This window comes from Mesoplodon bidens (assembly GCF_964165515.1).
Source record: "Mesoplodon bidens genome assembly, chromosome: 14".
Classification (NCBI taxonomy): domain Eukaryota; kingdom Metazoa; phylum Chordata; class Mammalia; order Artiodactyla; family Ziphiidae; genus Mesoplodon; species Mesoplodon bidens.
This window is the reverse complement of record NC_138170.1, coordinates 527,773-550,455: the sequence shown is the minus strand read 5'-3', so window position 1 is coordinate 550,455 and position 22,683 is coordinate 527,773. Positions and strand designations below refer to the sequence as shown.

The 22,683-nt window shown below is 45.0% G+C and overlaps 1 protein-coding gene across 1 annotated transcript in view; it reads right to left on the bottom strand.

Annotated features, from left to right (window-relative positions):
• LOC308628029 (uncharacterized protein) overlaps positions 1–18,023 on the bottom strand; it is a gene marked incomplete at its 5' end in the record, with an annotated part of 93,949 nt that extends 75,926 nt beyond the window's left edge. Inside the window, 2 exons of the mRNA XM_081254586.1 lie at positions 14,277–14,483; positions 18,018–18,023. Of these exons, the coding sequence (XP_081110712.1) occupies positions 14,277–14,483; positions 18,018–18,023 (213 nt within the window). The remainder of the gene's footprint in view (positions 1–14,276; positions 14,484–18,017) is intronic.
• Positions 18,024–22,683: the final 4,660 nt, after the last annotated feature.

Sequence of the window (22,683 nt, the reverse complement as noted above, 5' to 3'; positions counted from 1 at the left end):
GTAATACATGACCTTCGAAGTCAAAAGTTTTCCTAATTCCCTTTATTATTATTTTTTCCAATTTCCATGTACTTACACTCTCAGGACCTCCACTGTTCTCAGGTTCGTCCTCCCTGCAAAATCTGTCAACCTAGACATAGACTTAAGTACCACCCTCTAATTATCTCCTAGGGAATCCAGTTTTTAAAAAAGCCTCAGCAAGCCTTATGGACTTTATTAAAGACTCTTAAAGATAACCCATGGGAGATAGCAGTACACCCACAGATATCTATTTAATACACCCTCAGAGTAATTTTTTTTTCTTTTTTATAAAGTCTCTTCTGGCCAGTGAAGACTCTCGCCTCTTCTTCAACATATGCAGTGTCTCACCCTTCTGATTACTCTCTGCTCTATCCCAGGTCCACTCCCTTTCCTGATATTACATTCTTTCCCAATTTTGTATATTGGTAAAATCAAATAACATAAAATATAACATGTTAGTTATTATAAAGTGCACCGTTCAGTGATATTAAATACATTCATATTATTGGGCGATCAACATCGCCATTTATCTTTCTAATTCTTTTCTACGTTTTAAAACTGTAACTCTATATCCTTTAAACATAACTTTCCTTTTTGTTCCATAACCACCTGAAAAGCATCATTACCCTCCCAATTTCTATGGTTTTGACTACACTAAGTACCCCATATAATTGAAATAAGTAGTTGCATTGTTATGACTCGCTAAAAGTCACAAAAATGGCATATTTGGTAGCTAAATTTCCTCAGGATTCATCCATGTTGTAGCATATTCCTAGATCTTTTCCTTCTTAACACTGAATAATATTGTATTATATGGGTATACCACACTTTGCTTATCCAGGAACTAGTGGATGAACACTTAGGTTGCTTTCATATTTTAGCTACTGTGATTATTACTGCTCTAAACACTGGAGTACAAATATTACTTTAAGACCCTGATTTCAATTCCTTTGGGTATACCTCATAGTACAATTCCTGGATCATGTAGTAATTCTATTTTTCAATATCTGGAAAATTGCCATACTCTTTTGCAAAGCAGCTGTATCATTCTACATTCCCACTGACAGAGCACAATGCTTCCAACTCCCTCACATCCTCACCAATACTTGTTTTCTGCTTGTGTATGTGTGTGTGCTTGTGTGTGTATGCATGCACACAAATACAAAAACATGCATTTAGTGATATGGAGCATCTATTCAAGTGCTTAGTCATTTGTACCTCTTTTTGAGGAACCATCTATTCAAGTCTTTTATCCATTTTTGAATCAGGGTGTTTGCTTCTTGTTGAGTTGTAGGAGTTCTCTGTATATTCTGAATAGAAATCTCTTGTCAGATAGATGGCTTTCAAATATTTTCTCCCATCTTGTGGGTTGCCATTTTATTCTGTTTACATTCCTTTGATACACATTTTTTTAAATTATGTACTGCAAATTGTTTATTTTTTTGTTAGCTGTACTTTTGTTGTTCCTTCGTTTCATGTTGAGGAAATCACTGCCAAATAAAATGTCATGAAGTTCTTGTCCTGTGTCTTCTTTTAAGACTTTTTATTTTATTAGGTCTTATATTTAGTTTTTTGATATATTTTCATTAATTTTTGCATATGATGTTAGGTAAGGGTCCATCTTCCTTCTTTTGCATGTTGACAACAAGACTTCTCAGCATCATTTGTTGAAAATACTATCCTTTCTACTTTGAAAAGACTTGGCAACTTGTCAAAAACCATTTGGCCATATATCAGGGTTTATTTCTGGGTGTTCTATTCTATTCTATTGGTCTTGAATAAGGGAGAAAATAGTATAACCTATCCAGGTTGATGAAGAACATAAAGAAAGACCAGGACTGAGAATTAGGAGGGCAATATAAAAAAGCAGGGAGTAAAAGACAGTGTGAGAGAAGATCTTGTACTTGCAAGTTCATGGAAATATGATCATGTTAAATCACTAAACGCCTGACTTTGAACAATACCGTAAATGTGCTAGCAAGAAACGTAACACTTACCCATCTCTGGGAAATATAGTATGGGCATAAAGATAAACTACACACAACTATATTAAAAAGGGAAGGGTTTTCATGGTGTGAGAATATTGTGGGATTTGAAATACAATTTACTTTTGTTCTACCATTGTCTCTAAAATTTATCAAAGTGTATATACAAGCAATTCCAATTCTGGTAATGTGCTTGACAGGTTTAATATGAACTTCAGCAGACCAGTAAATGTACATTCATAGTAGGACTCTTCCCTAATCCAAAAAACAAAACACAAAAACTGGAAAGACTAGAGTTCACTTTGTCAACACACATACAGATGCAGCGATGGTTAACGGTCCAAAAAAAGAAGGTGAGCATGGGTGCAAGAGGTTAATCCCCAGGCTGGTGTGGGGTGCAGAGTTTGAGGGTAACACAGGTAGAAAAGGCTTTTGTCCTATCCTTGATTTTTGAGGTATGGAAATTCACAGGTCACTAGCTTCATTTCAAAATGAATGAATGCACTATTCAATTTTTTTAAAACAGGAAAAGTAAACATGAGTGATAATAAATTTCAAACTGTCACCAGTCAAATAAGATACTAAGAAAAATTAAATTATGATTTAAGAATGAAGTGGAGAGATTGTCCAAGATGGTAGCATTCAAAGACCCAGAGCTTGATGCCTCTCGTGGGCACACCAAAGTCACAACTGTTTACAGAACAGCAATTGATGAAAAAGGCCGGGACCAACCATAAAAGATGTTTTAGAGCTAAAGATATAAGGAAGGCACCTCGGCAAGACAGGGAGGAAAGGCAAAATCTCAACAGAGTCAAGACCCAAACCCCCAGGTGGGTGGCCCACAAATGGGAGAATAATTACAATTTCTGAGGTGCACCCAGGTGGCAAGGGGTATGAACCCAACATCAGGCTCTCAAGCCCAGGGACCCTGTGCTGGAAAGAAGAGTTCCTAGAAAGTTGGGCTTTGAAGACCAGTGGTGCTTACTTTCCAGAGAGCCAGAGAGTTGTGGGAAATAGAGATTCCACACTTAAAAGATGCTCACAGGGCTTCCCTGGTGGCGCACTGGTTAAGAGTCCACTTGCCGATGCAGGGGACACAGGTTCGTGCCCCGTTCCGGGAAGATCCCACATGCCGCGGAGCGGGTGGGCCCGTGAGCCATGGCCGCTGAGCCTGCGCATCCGGAGCCTGTGCTCCGCAACGGGAGAGGCCACAACAGTGAGAGGCCCGCGTACCGCAAAAAAAAAAAAAAAAAAAAAATGCTCACAAAATCCCACATGACCCAAGAATCAGAACGGAAGCAGTCATTTAAACGGATCCTAGGTCACACCTACCTCCTGATCTTGGAGAGTCTCCCAGAGAGTCCAGAGGCAACTACAGCACAGCCTCAGGGACATAGACACTGGCAGCAGCCATATGGGGGAGCTCCTTCTACCTCGTGGCCACTGGTACCAGCAAGCATAATTTCAGAATCCTCCCTCTATCTTTTTAGCCTCAGGGCCTAGCCCTACCCATTTCCACCAGACTATAGACACAAGTACTAGGATGCTGCAGGCCAAGCAAGTAACTGAGCAGGGGCATAGCCCCATCCACCAGCAAACAGGCTGCCTTCAGACCCGCTCAATGCACAGCTGCCACTGGACATGGGCCCAGCCACCAAAAGTCCCAGGACCAGCCTCCACACCTAAGTGGAGAGGCACCAGCCCCAGAGTCCTTGGCCCCTCTGACAAGTGAGCCTGCTCTGGACTTGAAATCAGTCTCACCGTCGGCAGGTGATTACTGCACAGGGACTGGATGGAGCTTGGACCTACCCAACAGCAAATCTGCCCTAGCAGTGGGATCAGCCTCATACACCAACAAGCACACACCAGCTCCAGGAATACCACAGCCCAGCAGCCTGTGTGACCAGAACACTCACTTGCAGGCCACAAGCAGCCATGCACTCACTTGGGTCTTGACCCTGCCCATCAGAATGACAGCACAAGATTAGGGATACCCCAGACCCTGCAGAGAGCTGTGTCAGGAACAGCGATCCAACACCAACTCTGAGACTCCTGGGCCCTGCAGCCAGAACTCAGGACCTGTGTCTTCCTCCCAGTAGCCAGCATCACCGCAGTGACTGGGCACTAGCCCAGATATCACCTGGACTGCAATTCTACCCATAAGTGAACGAGCACTAGATTTGGTGTCCCACAGAGTCGTGCAGCCAACTGCCTTATGATTTAGCCTCACCAAGCAGCACAGACAGCCTCCATACAAGGCAGAGTCTGTCAAACAAGCAGTCTGGGGGCAGCCAAGCCTACCAGACCACCCACAGTAGTCAGCCCACCACAATAGAAGAGCCCAAGTAGCCAACATAGGGGGTACACCTAGAATATATAGTTCTAGTGACCAGGGGACAGTGGGCTTCTGGGACACATAGAACCTCTCCTACAAAAGGCCACTTCTAGAAGGTCAGGAAATGTAACGAACATACTACATACATAGCAATAAAAACAGCAAGTTAAGAAAAATGAGGTGACACTGAAACACGATCCAAATGAAGGAACAAGATAAGAACTCAGAAGAAGATCTAAGTGAAGTGGAGGTAACCAATCTCCTCAAAAAACAGTTCAAGGTAATGACTATAAAGATGATCAAAGAACTCAGGAGAAGAATGGACGACCAGAGCAAGAAGGTAGAATTTTTTAAAAAAGAGTTAGAGCATTAAAGAACAACAAAACAGAGATGAGGAATACAATAACTGAAATGAAAAATACACTAAAAGGAAACTACTGTAGACTAAATGACACAGAGGAATGAATCAGAAAACTGAAGGAGAGTGTACTGGCAATCACTGAAGATGAACTGTAAAACAATAGATTAAAATGAAATGAAGAAAGTTGAACAGACATGTGAAACATCAAGTGTACTAATATTTGCATTATACTGGTCCCAGAAGCAAAAAGGAAAGAGAAAGCAGTGTAGAGCATACCTGAAGACATAAGAGCTGAAAACTTCCATAACCTGGGAAAGAAAACAGACATCCAAGTCCAGTAAACACAGTAAGGCCAAAACAGGATCAACCCAAAGAGGACCACACCAAGACTCATTGTAATTAAAATGGCAAAAAAATAAAGATAAAAAGACACTATTAAAAGGAGCAAAGGAAAAGCAACAAGTTACAAACATGGAACTTGCATTAAGTTATCAGCTGACTTTTCAGGATAACCTCTGCATGCCAGAAGGGAGTGGCATGGTATATTTAAAGTCATGAAAGCGAAAAGCCTATAACCAAAAATACTCTACCCAGCAAGGCTCTCCTTCAGATTTGATGGTGAGATCTAAAGTTTTACAGAGAAGCAAAACTAAAAGAGCACAGCATCGCCAAACCAGCTTTATGAGAAATCTTAAAGGGGCTTTTCTCAGTGAAAAAGAAAAGGCCATGACTGAAACATAAAAATTAGAAAAGGAAACTTACTAACCGAAAAACCTCATTGGATAAGGCAAATATTCAACAAAGGCAGTAAATCAACCACGTACACAGCTAATAGGAAGGATGAAAGAAAACAGTAATAAAATCATCTATATTCATAATAAGAAGTTAAGGGACACACAAAACAAGTAGATGTAAAATATAAGGTCAAATTCAGTAACTGTGGGGGAGCAGAGTAACAATGCAGGGTTGTTAGTGTCCACGTGAAACTAAGAGCTCAGCAACTGAAATAATCACACACACACACACACACAACTGAAAGAAATCCAAACATCATATTAAAGAGAGTCCTCACATCACAGGTGAATAAAAGGGGAAGAAAGGAACAGTGAAGAAATTAAAGAGGGATTCTAAAAATACCCAAGAGAAATGAAAATGAACACACAGTGATCCAAAATCTATGGGACACAGCCAACACAGTTCACAGGGGGAAGTTATAGTGATACAAGCTTATTCTTAGGAAACAAGAAAAATATCAAATAAACAACCTAACATTACACCTGAAGGAATTAGAAAAAGAAGAAAAAAACAAAACTCAAAGCTGTCAGAAAGAAAAAAATTAAGAAAACAATACCATATGCAATCACACTAAAAATAATAAGATACCTAAGAACAAACACACCTAAGCAGATAAAAGACACGTACTCAGAAATGTATCAGCCATTGGTGAAAGAAGTTGAAGGCAACAGAAAAAGATGAGAAAATATACCAGGTGCATGGACTGGAAGAATTAATACTGTTAAAATAACCATACTGCCAAAGACAATCTACAGATTTAATGCAATCCCTATCAGAATACCAAAGCATTTTCATAGAACTTGAAAAAGTAATTTTAAAATTTGTATAGAAACACAAAGACCCCAAATAGCCAAACAATCTTGAGAAAGAACAGAGCTGGAGGCATCACGCACCTTGACTTCAGATTATACTGCAAAGCGACAGTAATCAAAGAGAATCTGACCGGAGCAAAAACAGACACAAAGATCACTGGAATAGAATAGAGATCCCAGAAATAAGCCCACACACGTATATTTAATTGATTTGTGACAAAGCAGGCAATATGGAGAAAGAACTGTCTCTTCAATAAGTGGTACTAGGAAAACTGGTCAGCTACATGGAAAAGAATAAAATTAGAGTATTTTAGCACACCGTATATAAAATTAACGCAAAACTGAATAAAGACCTAAATGTGGGACCATAAAACCCCGAGAGGAAAATACAGAACATTCTTCAACATAAATGATAGCAACAGTTTTGCGTTCAGTCTACTAAGGCAAATGAAACAAAAGCAAAAATAAACAAATGGGACTTCACTATACTTAAAAGATTTTGCACAGCAAAGGAAACCAAAGACAAAATGAAAAGACAACCTGCTGAAGGAGACAATATTTGCACATGATAAGAGGTTAACACCAAAAAGGTGACCAAGCAAGGGTTCACATCTAAACTACAGAAACAGCACATACAACTCAATATCAGAACTGCACCCAAACTATTTTTTTAAAAAATGAGAAGACTTAAATAGACATTTTTCCAAGGAAAAAATACAGATAGACAGCCAGAATGCACAAAGATGCTAAACATAGCTAATCAGCAATAAAATGCAAATCAAAACTATGAGATATATCACCTCAGTCTTGTCAGAATGGCTGTCATCAAAAAGGTCACAAATAACAAAGGTTAGTGAGGATGTGGAGAAAGGGAAACTCTTGTAAACTCTTGATGTCAATGTGAAGTAGTGCAGCTACTGTGGAAAGAAGAATGGAGGTTCCACAAAAAACTAAAAATAGAACTACCATAATATCCAGCAATTTCCCTCTTGGGTATATCAGAAGAAAACAAAAACACTATTTAAAAAAAAATAACTGCACACCAATGTTCATAACAGTGTTATTTGCCATAGCCAAGATATAGAGTCAAACTAAGTGTTCATCAATAGGTTAGGGGATAAAAAATGATATTTATGATGACTTCAGCAAAAAGTGAAATGTTGCTATTTGCAAGAACATGGATGGACTTGGAGGGTATTATGCTTAGTAAAATAAGCCGCAGAGAAAACAAGCCTGGTAGGTTATCACTTACACGTGGCATCTAAAACATTGAATACAACAACAACAACAATGAAACAGACTCACAGATTAAAGAACAGACTAGTGGTTACCAGCAGGGAGAGACAGGGTGGAGGAGCAAAATAGTGGTAGGAGATTCTGAGGAAGAATCCACTATGTATAAAATCAATAATCTACAGTGACGTTCTGTATAGCATGGGGAATAGAGCCACTCTTTTATAATAAGTATAAATGGAGAAGAACCTAAACATTTATGAGTCACTATGTTGTACCTCTGAAACTAATATAATAATGTAAATTAACTATAGATCAATAAAATATAAAGTAAGAAACAATAAAGGAGAGACAGATTATTAGATAGAAATCAATTAAATAAACACAAGTTTTGGAAATCAAGGAATTAAAAAACAACATGTAAGACAACACTGGCCTTTAAAGTGTACGATCTATTCATTTAAAAGAAATCATTTAAGTGGTGAAAAATGGTACCCATTCTCACAATTTTGTATATCTAGGATCAATTATTATCTACAAAAATATGTTACAAATGTTCACTCAAAAACAAAGAGAAAATTTGGATTAACCCACTTTAGTATACAAATTTAATATCAAAGTCTCTATGTAACATTGATGTGAATAAGTTCTGTTAGCCACTTCTAGTTTCCTTGTGATGTAAAATCTTTCAAAGCATAAAAATCAGCCTTTCTACATCATTCCATTAGACATGCATAGAAGTTAAAAGAAATGAGAAGACAGAAAAATCAACCAGGAAGGTCAATTTACTGAGAAACAGCCATTAGTTCTCCCTCCTCCTTTGCTTTTCCTCCTTTTCCAGGTCTCTTTCGGTTCCAATCAAGAGAAGTCTTGAGAATTCTGAGGATATTTCTTTGAGGGCTTCAAACCACCATACCTACGTCCTCTGCCACAACTACACACACGGGAACAAAAATAAACCTCTGCTATCTGCTCGTGTAGGAGAGATTCATGCAAAGTAAACTCCTACATGGAGACCAACAGGTGGGTTTTCTACCTGTTCTTTATAATGTCCTTCCATTATAGTAAATCCCACACGTTATGAGGCAGAAGGGGTTATGTGAGCTCCTCCTTGAAGTCAAAAACCTTGCATTCATTTCAAGTACCTGGTGATCATAGGGTACAGGCAGGGAAGGTGCCATCACCCTCGGTGGGGGGCGGTGAATGGGCTTCCGCAACCATGCACCTCCTGATGAACAGATTCTGAAGAAACAAAGGGCGGTCACACCGCAGCCAGCCTGTCAGACTGTCAGGCCACTGGGCAACCCCACCAGTCTGGAAGTGCCCCATAAGTTGCTCAAAGCAAAACTCTGCCCCCCCCATGAAGCCAGGCAATTTGGGCCAGAGAGTCAGAGGAGACCGGTAATCAACTCCTCCTCTCTGCTCACCTCCTTGGGGTTACAGCAACCCCATCTCCAAACCCAACTCTGATCCTGGAGTGCCAAGGTGGGAGCACAGGTGGGCTCTGCCGGTGCTTCAGCGCCTTCTGGGAAGCCCCCTAGTTTGAATATGATTTGAGTTTGATCCTGAGAAACCATCAGAACTTCCCACCAGAGATAAATGAGGAGATTCTGGCCTTTATTAGTGCGCAGGGTGAACCCGGTTGTCCTGGCTGTACTTGCCAACCCTCCTATTTTACGCACCTATGTTTATCCACCTTCCTCCCTGTGAGTACCTTTGACTAACCCTGAGCTCAGACTCCTGACCTATTACAGTGACTTTTTCAGTCTTTCTTTAAAAATGTACAGGTAGGGCTTCTCTGGTGGCGCAGTGGTTGAGAGTCCGCCTGCAATGCGGGGGACACAGATTCATGCCCCAGTACGGGAGGATCCCACATGCCGCGGAGCGGCTAGGCCTATGAGCCATGGCCGCTGAGCCTGTGCGTCCGGAGCCTGTGCTCCACGACGAGAGAAACCACAACAGTGAGCGGCCTGCGTACCGCAAAAAAAAAAAAAAAAAAAAAAGGACAGGTAATAAAATGAATTTAACCTAGAAGCAGCAGCTCAGTAAGGGAAATAAAATCATCAGAAGTTATCTAATCACAGCCACAGCCATCCAGGGCCCTGTCTTATCTGCTGGGGCATAAGAATGGGACCTTCCTAAACTTGAAGGGCATCCAATCAGATAAGTTGATTACGCTCACCTCTGGCTCTTGGAGGGACTGCTAGGCAGTCTACCCAGTGTATACTGACTGCAAAACACGGTCATGGTTTTGAAACACCTATGCTCCAGAAAAGATTTTTGCGGTGCATGGGGAAGGTTTCTTTTTGACATCAAGCAAAAAATAAGTCACCAAGCCCTTTGAGCACAGGGCTTCTTAAGAGGGAAGTAGAAGGAAGGAATGGGCAGAAAACATGATCTCCTCGGAAGTGCAGGGCGTTTTTCCAAAAGAGTAGGATTTACTCTCAGCTTAAGGAGAACACCTTTAAATAGCTGGGACAGCTCCAAACTGCAGTTTAGGGAACGAGTGCTCCAAAAGAACAGTGCTTTACAAGTCCTGGCCAGGCAGCAAGAGGATGAAGAGTTGGTTTTGCATAGTTTTGAATGCAGGAGTAAAGAAACCGAGGCATCTCTGACTAAAAGGGCCTGAGATCCTATGGCATCAGTGGGTCAGTCAGTTGCAGGGAGCAGGGGGTGTGGGGGGCGATATTTCTCTCTCAACATCTCCCAGGGCAGCCACCCCTCCCAACCCCACCCCCCTACTCCCTTCACCCTTCCTCCCTCCACTGTTGGGTCCCCAGGGACAGCACTTCTTAAGCTGGAGCGCTCAAGCACCATCTCTGCAGTCTGGATTCTTCTGGAGCCTGGCAAGTTCTGGGACAGGAAGCCAGGTCTGCAAGGCCGCTGGGGTGCAGTCAGCCCTGGAGGTCTGGAGGGGAAATGGAGCCCTGAAGCCCACCCACGTCCTTGAAGCCGAGGGAGGAACACATCCTTCTAACAGTACTTCTCAGGGGTCAGCATGCTCCCCACCCAACAGTGATCCATACTCACTTGAGGCAACAAGGACTGCCTCTAACTGGCCCCCTCGATTGTGCCTTAAGGGTCCTCGCACATGTGTGACAGCGCTGGCCCTGGATCTCTTTAGTCAGCCTAGGCCAGTGCTGCCGGGGTCCCTCCAGTCCCATCCCCCAGCCCCTCCCTCTGGGACTGTATCTAATAGAAGAAAGAGCACAGAGGAATTGGCTAAATCAAGGGACCTGGGAGCCTGGGTATGAGTTTGAAGACCGAGAACCTAAGGCACAATTACATATTATTGGAGACTCTTGTGGGGTGTGTGGGGTGAGGTTAGGAGGCTGAGAGGCTGAGTCGACCTGGTGAGTCCAGCCCCAGGACACCACACAGCCCCGTCCCCCCTTCCCTGCCATCAGACAAGGGGTGCTGCAACTCCAGCCGGGACTCTGCACTTCCCCCTCCCTGATTCTCCTCCAGAAGAGCAGGTGGTCCCGCTCTGAGGGCAGCGGCAAGACAACGGACCAAGTCCCCCCCCCGCACTAAGGCACTACTGGAAGCTCTTCCTGCACAGCAGTGCTGGCTTGGAGCAAACCCGAGCAGCGCCAAAGTTGGTCTCGTCCTGCAGCGGAGGGACGCAGGGTTTAAGTCAGCTGCCCTGGCTTTAAAGCAATCAGCCCACCCTTTAAGTCAGGTGACCCGACTTTAAATCACTGTGTGCCCCTCAAGCCTGCAACTTCAAAAGTTGGGAACTTCACTTTGATCCCAGCACCTCACATAGCTGAAGGCACACTAGTCACCCCCAAGCCTGGCTTAGAGGCAGGATATAAGGTAAGGGGATGGGCGTGCACTCATGGTGATGAGGGTGTACTTCATGTACCAGAAGGGTCTAGGCACTCTGGGGTACAGCTAGCAGTGCACGATACAGCAGTTCCCTGGCAAAGCTGGTGAGGCCCAGGGAGAGCAGGCACACCCATGCGTGCAGAGGTTCCAGGACGGGAGCTGGGGCACAGCCAGCCAGGAGGGTGTGAAAGTGGAGGATCTGAGCCTTTTGTGAAAGGCAGACACAGAGGATGGATGAGAAACAAAGACCAGATGAAATATGGATTTGAAAAACACACCCTGCTCTTGAAATTGGGGTGGGGGGCACCCCAGACTTGAGACTTCTTACTCCCCAGTACCTAGTGCTTTGGCCTTTGCCCAATTACTTATAAAATTTACTGATAATATCTAACCCATAGAATACTGCATTTGTAGTGGTATTGCATGTTAATGTTTCTATAGTGGAAAAATCTTTCCTACAAGAAACATGTACACTATCTGAAATCAATTAAAACCCCTCTTTATAAAGTACTATATTGGACTTCCCTGGTGGCGCAGTGGTTAAGAATATGCCTGCCAACGCAGGGGACATGGGTTCGAGTCCTGGTCAGGGAAGATCTCACATGCTGCGGAGCAGCTATGCCCATGCGCCACAACTAGTGAACCTGCAGGCCACAACTACTGAAGCCCGTGTGCCTAGAGCCGGTGTTCCACAACAAGCGCAGCAAGAGAAGCCACTGCAATGAGAAGCCCGCGCACCACAACAAAGAGTAGCCCCCGCTCGCCGCAACTGCAGAAAGCCCGCGCACAGCAACGAAGACCCAACACAGCCAAAAATTAATTAATTAATTAATTAATTTTAAAAAGTACTATATCCTTCTGTACAACTTCTCTGGGAAGAACAGAGATGGCGTGGGAGAGTGAGAAAGACCAATATTTAGTGCACATCTCTCATGCAGGTGCTCTGCTGGCTCAGATACATTTATCCCCACTTTACAAAGGAGGAAATAAGCTCAGAGAGGTTTAGTAATTTTCCCAAAGCCAAACAGCTATTGAGTGGCAGAACCAAGATCTGAACCAAGTCTGTTGCCTCCAAAGCCTAAGTCCTCATCACAACAAAACTCAATTAATATTTACATTTATCGAATTACATTGCAGCCTGGGGAGTTCTTGGCACAATCCTGAATAAGAGTGAGAAAGAAAGAAATAGCATTGTTCCTACAGTCAACCAAAATTTTTGGAGCAGCAGCTAGATGCCTGGTCCTTTTTGGGGTTCAGCAGTGATCACGACAGGAAAAGTCGTGCTTTCATGAACCATGTAGTGGGGAGGAGAGACGGGTGCAACTTGGGTGAGGGATTTCACCTTGCTGGGCCTCTGTTTGCTCATCTGGAAAATGGGATGGGTGTTCCTCATTTTCTGGGATTGTCCGGCTGGACATTCTCTGATTCCGTAAGAAGCATTTGTTTTCCTGTTTCTTTAAAATTCATTCAAGCCATGAGCCGTGATGCATGTTGTTAGCTGCTCCCCAAATCACTCTTCCCCACCCTTTTCCTGTGATCAGGTCTTTCCCGAAACATGACTCACAATCAGTCAAGTCACAGAACCTAAGGGGCACCCAGCAGAAAAATTCCAACCCTTGCTTCTCTGTGGTCTACCTGCCAGGTAAACTTAACTCACCTGGGACAAGGTGGCCATCCCTGGTTTCACATCAACATGATCTCAGGCACAAACCTCCTTCTTTTCCATTTGGTCTTTAAGTTACTTGTTGAAACAACTGTACAAATATGACAAAGGTATAAAATCAGGCATCTTCTGCCCCCAGCGCCTACTAATACATGATGTTCTGCCACTTTAAGGATAAAGATAGAACATTTCAACATTCTGCTGCCCTCATCATTTGTCATTTTTGTTGATATTTCTATTGAATACATCTTTCAATATTTTAACAATGGAACATTTATTTAGGTTGCTCCAGACCCAGCCTTTAGTGGTAAGGGGTTTGTTGTTATATTTCTATTATGTTTCCTTTAAAAACCATTATCCTATTTAAATGGATTAAGTCAGTTCTATAGGCATTTATCTTATGATATTCATGAAGTTAATACATAGAGGGCAGTGGTACAAGTTGATCGCACTTGAGAACCTCTAGTAGCACAGTTAAGTGTAAATATTATCTATGTGTAAACCAAAGTACATACCGAGTGAGATTCTCCTACCCTTTTCACTCTGTGCCCCTCAAGCCTGTGAGAAATGGAATATTTCTTGGCATCTCAGTAAACAAAGGATATCACAGTCATCAGCCCTTGCAGCCCTCCAGTGTGAGCCGCGAGCCCTGAGGATCTCAGGATATGCAAATACAAAATGCAGGCCCCAGAGCGCTGAGGTGCATATGAAAGGAAGGAATTCAGGGAGCCCAGACTCTGGCACCTTCGCATAGAAAGAAAAGCGCTGCATTCCTCACGTGGGGAGAGCCGGTTTTCCTTAGTTAACAATCACCTGCTGATGGTCCCCATTACCTGCGCCAGTGCCCTGCCCTGTCCCCTCCCCCCGGTCCTTTAGCTCAGGGAGGAAGGAGCGCAGAGGGACTCCGCTGAATAAGGGGCCTGCGAGCCTCGGGAGGAGTTTTTAGCCGCTTTCCCCGCAGTCGGGGGGAGGCGCGCTGACGCTGTAGCCGGGCCCTGCGCCTCCCTTGCCCCGTTTCCCCTCAGGACACTCAGGCCGACCCCCTCCCCACGCCCCCCAGGCCCCGCGTGCCAGGCCGAGGGCAGGGGCGAGAGGAGGGACCGAAGTTCCCGGGACCAGACGCTGGGAGCCGCCCTTTCTGCACAGCAGCGGCGGGTGGCAGCGAACCCCTGCCCCTCAGAAGCTGGTCTTGCCCTGCCGCCCGGGCACCGTACCAGGCGGAGGGTCGGCGCCCACTTACCCGGCCCGCCGTCCGCACGACTGTCGCGGCTTCGGCCTCCGGGGCCCCTCCAGAGCCGGCAGCGTCAGTGAGGCCGCCCTCGCCGCGGGCTCCGGGGCAGTTCCGTGAAGGCGGAGGGAAGAGACCCCGAGCCGGGAGCTCCAGCTCTGCGGAAACGCGGGCTCCGTTCTGGGCGCAGCGGTTGGAACCGCTCTGCCCCGAGGCCTTCTGGGAGGGACGGAGGCGCCGGGGGAGGGAGCCGCCAGGAGCGCAGGGCCCCGTCGCGCGTCCTGGAGGGGCGGCCCGACCTGAGGGCCCCGCCCACTGTGACCGCAGCCCAGGCATTTTTCCTGGAGTCCTACACTACAAAGTTAGAAAGATACACGGTCTATGGTAAATATTCACAAATGATTGTTGCTGCTGTGCTTTCTATCCTATTAAAGGTGTAAAATCCATAAAACACTTTAAGTTCAAAATTAAATATGAATTTTTACCTTTCTAATTATGTCTCTGCTATTCACAATTGTCGTTAATGAATCAGAGACTGTGGCATCACTAGTTAAAAGTGAGCTTGTTAAAAAAATAGAACTCAGGCCCACCGGACCTACTGAATCACAATCTGAACTTTTACAATCTCCCCAGTGTCCTTGTGTACCCATGAATAATTGAGAGGTACATTTCTACCTCGACACGTCTTTTCTGTCTGAGAAATACACACATTTTATCCAATTTGATATAAATAAAACACTCAAAAATGCATATGCCTGTGTTGAAACCATCATTTTATCATTTCTTTTCCAGATAAGTATAGTCTCTATACTGGTTTTGTGGATCACATGCCACACTCTTTTCTTGTAGTTAGAAATAAGATAGAGAAACTTACTTTGTAAAAAAAAAATATATATATATATATATATATATATATATATATATATATTAGTGGATAATTGAAGACACTCTTCTAAATTAAAACCAGTTCTCTTAACTTGCTCTTTTCTTCTTGGGTCACATTATGAACTCTTCCCGTGGCCACACGGTATGTGTACTTTTAATTTCAGAGACCGCTGACATTCCAGGATATGGCCATAGTTTTCTCTCAAGAGGACAGGCAATGCCTGGACCAAGATCAGTGGGAACTATCCAGGTATGTGATGTTAGACAAGTATAGGAACCTGCTCTCCTCGGTTGAGGATACCTTCCTTCCAGAATTCCTTATCCAACCACAGGGTTTAGAGTCCTTCATTTGTAGAATGTCTCCTGGAATCTTCTGCTTCCTACAATAGGGTTCCAGATTGCAACGTTTCAGGAAAGATTGGGAGTTTGTGGGTATAATTTATCTTATTCTTTTAACATTGCAGCCTCCCTCAGCCACATAGCACAGGGAGACCAGCTCGGTGCTTTGTGACCACCTAGAGGAGTGGGATAGGGAGGGTGGGAGGGAGGGAGATGCAAGAGGGAAGAAATATGGGAGCATATGCTTATGTATAACTGACTCACTTTGTTATAAAGCAGAAAATAACACATCATTGTAAAGGAATTATACTCCAATAAAGATGTTAAAAAATAATAAAAATAATAAAATAAAATTGCAGCCTCCCTTTTAATATACTTTGTAACTGCTTGGGCTGTGTCTATATGAACTGTGTACTATATGCTTCTGTTACAGTCCTTACAATATTTTATTGTCTTATTTTCTGTAACAATTCTCCATGGATTCTTTGGGCTTAAGGTATACTAAAAGGGAGACTGCGATTCTGGGACTTCCCTGGTGATGAAGTGGTTAAGAATTCGCCTGCCAATGCAGGGGACACGGGTTCGATCCCTGGTCTGGGAAGATCCCACTTGCCACGGAGCAACTAAGCCAGTGGGCTACAACTACTGAGCCTGTGCACCACAACTACTGAAGCCCGTGCACCTTGAGCCCATGTGCCATTTATTTTTTGGAGAAGCAACCACCTCTGAGTGATCAAAATTTAGACCAACTAGTCAAAATGCTTTATCACCTGTTCTAAAACACTGATCAACAGAACAAGTTTTACTAGGGATAACAGTGTAATTGTATTCTGGAGTTCATAGCGGCAATAAGGTTTATGACCTTGATGCTGGATCACGACATTTCAATGGTATAACTGCTCTTAATTGTTCAACGATTAAAGTCTCACGTGACCTGAGTTCAGACTGGAGTCATCCTGGTTGCTTTCTGTCTATTGCAGATTTCTGCCAGTAGGAAAGGACAAGAGCATTATGGCTTACTTTACAAAATGTCTGGAAACTAAATGATGATATACTCTACATTCAATTAATTTATACATACCCTACTGTAGAACCATGTTTGTTAAGGTGGCAGAGCCCGGTAATTATGTAAAACTGAAACCTTTATCTGCACTGGTTCAAGTCCTCTTCCTAAGAATATGTTTATAATCAACATTCTTTCACAAATGACCCAATTTAATTCACCATAGCATTCCTCATATTAATTAAATGGAAAATCCTAGGCTATATACAAATCCAGAAAGGGCCAACAATCCTCAGCCCCCATGGATGATTACAAACCATTGCTGAGGCATACAAATTACTTATTAAAGAACCACTATGTCCATCAACATCTTCAATTTATATATTATTGCCCCAATGCTAGCCTTAACCCTGGCTCTCACAACATGAATTCCTCTTCCCGTATCTTATCCACTAATTAATATAAATGTTGGCATATTATATATATTAGCCATATCACACCTAGCCATTTATTCCATTCTCAGATCTGGATGAGCTTCACATTCAAAATACTCACTCACTGGAGCCCTAGGGACAGTAGCACACACAATCCCATATGAAGTAATGTAGCAGTTATTCTGTTCTCAGTCGTACTGATAAATGGATCATTTACACTTTCAACAGTAATTATTACACGAGAACGCCTATGGCTAGTTTTCTCCTGACCCCTACCCAGGATTTGATTATCTCCGCGGTAGCAGAAATCCAATGAAGCCCCACTTGAGTTAACAGAAGTAGAATCAAAACCTGTATATGTCTTCAATGTAGAAAATGTAGCAGGCCCATTCACCCCGTCCTTCCTAGAGAATATATCAATTTCCTTATAATAAACGTTTCCACAACAATCTATTTTTAGGAGCATTTGACAATCCTTAGGTGCCAGAATTATAGATTCTTTCATCTTGTGAATATAGTTTTTTCAAAAAAATAATTTTTTATAGTTTTACTGCCTTTAAACAAAATGTACTCCATTGCTGTGGAATATTCCTTCATAGGAGCGTGCATGGTTCATTTCTGCATCCGCTTGTGATGGTCTTCAGGTTCTTTCAGGTTTGGCTCCTGTGGCTGCAGAGTCCATGTCCGTGTGTCCTGGTGCAGGGCTGGGGGGGTTGTGTTCAGCTGGGAGGAACACTGTGGGTCTGTGTGCATGGACTTCGCTCTCTGAGGCCCGATTGTTTCAGAAGTGGTTGCACCCTCCGCTGCGCACCAGGCTTTCCATTGCTCCACATCCTGCTGATATTTGATACTGTGTCTTCATGTCTGCCATTCTGGTAGGTGTGTGCACAGTAGTTTTCTTACGGTTTTAATCCCTCGGTTGTTAGTGAAGTTGTGCATCTTCTGTTATTCACGGACTACTTCCTGTTGTTTTCTTTTAAAAGTTTAAAAAATTGTGGTCCAATACACAAAACATAAACTTTACTATCTTAACCGTTTTTAAGTGCACATTTCAGGGTCCAGAAGTAATTCGCACTGTTGTGCAAACCTGACCGCCATCGTCCTCCAGAATTTTTTCATCCTGCAAAATTGAAACAGTCCCCATTAAACACTCAGTCGCCATTGTCCCTCCCTCATCCCCTGGCACTCACCATCCTACATTCTGTCTCTATGTTTCCGACTGCTCTAGGGGCCTTGTATGAATGGATCAAGCACTGTTTGTTTGTTTGTGTCTAGCTTACATCACTGAGCATTAATGCCCTCAAGGTTCATCCCTGCTGCAGCCTGTGTCAGAATTGCCTTCCCTTTTAGGCTGAATAACATTCCCTTGTATTGATGGACCATGTTTTTCTTCTCCATTCATCCATTAGTGGACACATGTACTATCTACATTCATTTCTCCTGTCATAATATTTGTGGAATAACGTCAGAAAGTCCTATGAATCAAAAGTCATTTGCCATTAACTTTTTCCTTAAACTTTTTATTGTGAAAAACATCAAAGCTAAGAAAAGGGAAAAATACATGTCAGCTTCACTTGTGTTCAGGACTTAATGCTTTACGGACTCACTTTATGGATTCACTTTATTTCCTGTGTGCTATGTACATGCGTGTGCATGTGCCTGTTTGCATACCTATGCTGTGCATGTGCATAGGTATGTGCACTTGCACACGTTCGTTAGTGTGCACTTGCTCACGTTAGTGTGTGCATGGGCATATGCGTGCATGTGTGTTCATATGCTAGTGTGTGAATATATTTGTGCTGTGCACCTACATATGTTTGTGTGTGTGTGCTGTGCCCGCCTGTGTGCACAACTGTGTGTTTGCTGGAACCACTTGCAGATATATCCACATGCAGCTGCTCTAACAATCCTGCGTAGCCACGTAAAGGTCACAGATCTCAGGGATTTAAATGGATGGAGCAGGATGTCCTGACACAGAGTCTGTCTTCCAATGACTGTCATGGTCTCAGTAACATCCTTCACACCTTCCTTAAGCCCCATTCAGGGTCCAGTTTAGACACCCATTACATTCAGTCACCTGGCCCAGGTCCCCTAAAGCTACAATGTCACAGTTGGAGAGCCCGGCAAAGGCTGGGGATGCCCCTCCTGTTGGCCTGGCCTCCAGGCCCTGCACTTGGCTCCTGTGTTCCCATCTCTCAGCCAGGCCCCGACTTGGATGGGGCCGCCACCTCTTTCCTCACGGTGTCCCATCGCCCAGTCAAGGGGGTTCATTCTCCCAAAGTCAGCATCAGGAGTGGGGGCGTGACAGTCCCCACTGGGTCTCCTTCATGTGAGACCTTGTCCTTTTGAAAGAGCAGGCGCCCTGCCCTCGGGGGTGGGGGCTGGGGGGTGACATGCGGCCCACGATGGGCAGGCGGGTCACCAGGTGGGGCGAGCCAGTGTGCAAGGAGCTCCGCGGTGGGTTCTCCTCTCCAACAGCTTCTGTGCCCCTACCTCTCCCCGTGACTCCCCTCGAAGACAGCGCGGTGCCCGGGACGGGAGCCATGGGAGCCGTCAGCCACCGTCCCCTCTACACACACCCACACGCACACGCACACACACACGCACATGCACTTGCACACGCTGCAGGGAAGCAGGACCTGAGTGCAGGGCTCTCAGCGGCCCTGAGCGCCCCGCCCGGAATTGGCCAGTGGAATGGACAGACCGGATCTCCCGGCCCGGACCATGCAGGACTGTCCTGCCTGGGTTCCAGTGCGGCCGCCTCCTTCTGGAAGCCTGGGAGGCTGGAATCAGGCCACTTCTTGTCTGTCCTGGCAGCAGACGGGGCTGCACTCTCAGAAGTTCATGGCTCACCCATGGATCCTGACCATCAGGTGGCCAGAGAAACTGGTAACATTTCTGTTTTGCCTGTTGAAATGTTTAATGACAAAGATTTTGTTCAGTTTCCTGATGTGGGTGTCCAAAGACGAGAGACCCATGTGTGTGATCTGTACCTCCTATGAGATCAGCCCTAAGCTAGTTTAAACATGGTCAAGTTCTGTCTACACGGTAGATTTAGACCTCTGCATGTCCTTTCTACTGATTATGTTCAGAGCTGACCATGTGTTGTCTATAAGAAGAAGATTTAGGCCTGACCATGTTCTGTGTACGCTAGGACTATGGGAACCTGGGTAGAAACCCGGCCTGGCCTCAGGACTGGGAAGCTCCGTGCCTGCATCTGAAGGTGAGTGCTTAAATGTCTGGGGTCTGGAACTGAGGTGGGCTTCTCTAAGTAACAGCCTCTCTTCTGAGTGTGGTTACTTGGTCCTCCCAAGGGTCAGTGCTGTGATCGGGGCCTTAGTCTTAATCGCTGTAAGGTTCACCTTCCCTGGGGCTCATGGAGAATCCACAGGAGGGCTACCTGGCAATAATTCCAATTCACCAGCACGTGCATGGTGCGTAGGGAGGCAGGTTTAGCTGCTGAATTGATTGCAGGGCACGCAGATCGGGCAAAAGCCCGATGGGTAACAGCTGAGGCTGCTGCTGAGCTCTCCTTCCATTCTACCGTCCCTACTCAGAAGCGTCCAGAGCTGCCCCTCTGCTTTCAGCCCTGCTGTCCTGTGAGTTATCTCAACAAGCATGTGAGACAAGAAAGGACTGAGCCTGCCAGAACCAAGTAGTGTGTTCAACTTTAGCATGAAAGCTTTAAAAACAGGTAAAATCAACAGAATCAAACTGAAAAGAGGAGGACTTCTCTGGGACAATTGTGGGGAGAGGAGACCCACCTGCCACATTTTCCCATCCCAGGAGGCCCCAGGAACACAGCTTGTTTCCACATGAGGGGATCCACCAGCAGAGCCATGGTGTCCTGACCAAGGGGACATGTCACCCCAGGTGCAGGGTCTGGGGAGGTGAGGTCACCCTGGAGACTGTGCACGTGTGACCCCAGTTGGGGGAGTCTGGGGAGGGCGGTTCACCCTGGGACTGTGGACATGTGACTCAGGTGGAGAGGTCTGGGTAGGAGGGGTCACCTGTTGAGAGAGAATGTGTGACTTTAGGTGCAGGGTCTAGGGAGGTGGGGTCACCGTGGTGAGTGTGGACGTGCGACCCCAGGTAAAGGGTGTGGGGACTGTGTGGCTCTCACCACATCTGCATGGGTCAGGATCACATGTACGGGGAGAGCCCATATGTGCTCTTTGCCTGCAGTGTGTCTTTTCCCCTTTGAGATTTCCAACCTCTGCATTAAGGGTGTTGACCTGATTAACCTGTGGTACCTTTTCTTCTCTTAGTCTTCTTACATTCATGTGAGGTCAGGCATGTTTGAGTGGGTTGCTGCTCTGTGTTCTGGTGAGTGACAATGCTTGGTGGTATCATATTAATAACATATCATATCATATGTCTAATCTATGGGGGTCACCACTGCCTGGGTCGCCCTGGACAGAGGTCAGGTGAGCACAGACTAGCCCCCCCTAAGAATGGTCTCCCATGTGCCATGTGAGGGTACCGTGATGGCCCCTAAGGTAGTGGACTGTGTCTGGGCCTCCGACATCTGTGATGAAGGGGAGTCGAAATGGAATCACAGTGAACAAGACATTATTTTAAGAATTTATTTTAAGTGAAATAAAACACACGTCACATACCCTTTACCATCTTCACCATTTTAAGTGCACGTTTCTGAGGCATCAGATCTATTCACTTTCTCGTGGAGCCATCACCACCATTCCTAGGACTTTTCATCTTGCAAAACCAAAATTCCACAACCACGAACGTCTCACTCCCCATTCTCTCCCACTGCCCCTGGCACCGATATCCACTTCAGTCCCTGAGTTGTGGACTCCAGGGCACCCACTGGAGTGGAGTCCTGCAGTGTTTGCTGAGGGGTCACTTTGGAAGAGCTGACTTTCAGCCTGAAGCTCTGCCTGTTTGCATGTGAAGAATCTGCATTTAAGGAGAGGGTGTATGAGGAAGGGGCTGTATGAGGGACAAAGGTGTCTGAGGTACAGATGAGCCAGGACCTGACCAGCTGCCTTTTGGGTCCTCTGGATCCATCTCTTGGTCTGTGCCTCATCTGCATCATCACTGTTCCCGCTGGCACCCCTGGGGTGTTGTCTGAGTGAGATTCCCCTGGTGCCCCTGCTCTCCTCCCCTCCTCCTGCTGGTTGGGGAGGAAACTGCTTGCTGTGGGGTCTGTACTCCTGAGGCACGAAGGACCCTGCAGCGTGGACCTGCAGAGTGTGGGTGTGGTCCCAAGAGCATGGGACCCACATAGGACACAGCATTGGGGCGTGACAAGTGCTAGGGCTGCCTCATCACTGACAGGGAATGTTGCCAAGATCCTGCTCGGGAGGGCGTGGCGGGTGGCCTGGGACCCCAGAGGCCCCATTCCTATCCTGGAGCTTGGAGGGTGCATCCCCATGGGCTCCAGATTCACCCCATATCTCAGCCATATCTCTCTGTCCTGTCTTTGACCTCAGGAAAACGACCTCTACTGATCATTGTCCACAACATAGGCCTGGTCCTGTCCGTATTAGGATTCTTTAATTTAGGCGTCCTGGGATAGCAGCTCTTTTTTAGGCCTGAGAAGGAACAGCTCAGGAGTGTACAACAATTTCAGGTGAAACTAATCTTCAATGACTGTCTCTATAGTGCTCGGTTGTTGACTTCTATTAATCACTATTCTCCTGGTTTTAGCTCTGATGTGGGGATTATAGAGCAGTCAACATTTAAATCTTCTTAAACTGTGTATTTGTAGCATCAGTATCATTACTGACCCATAGTT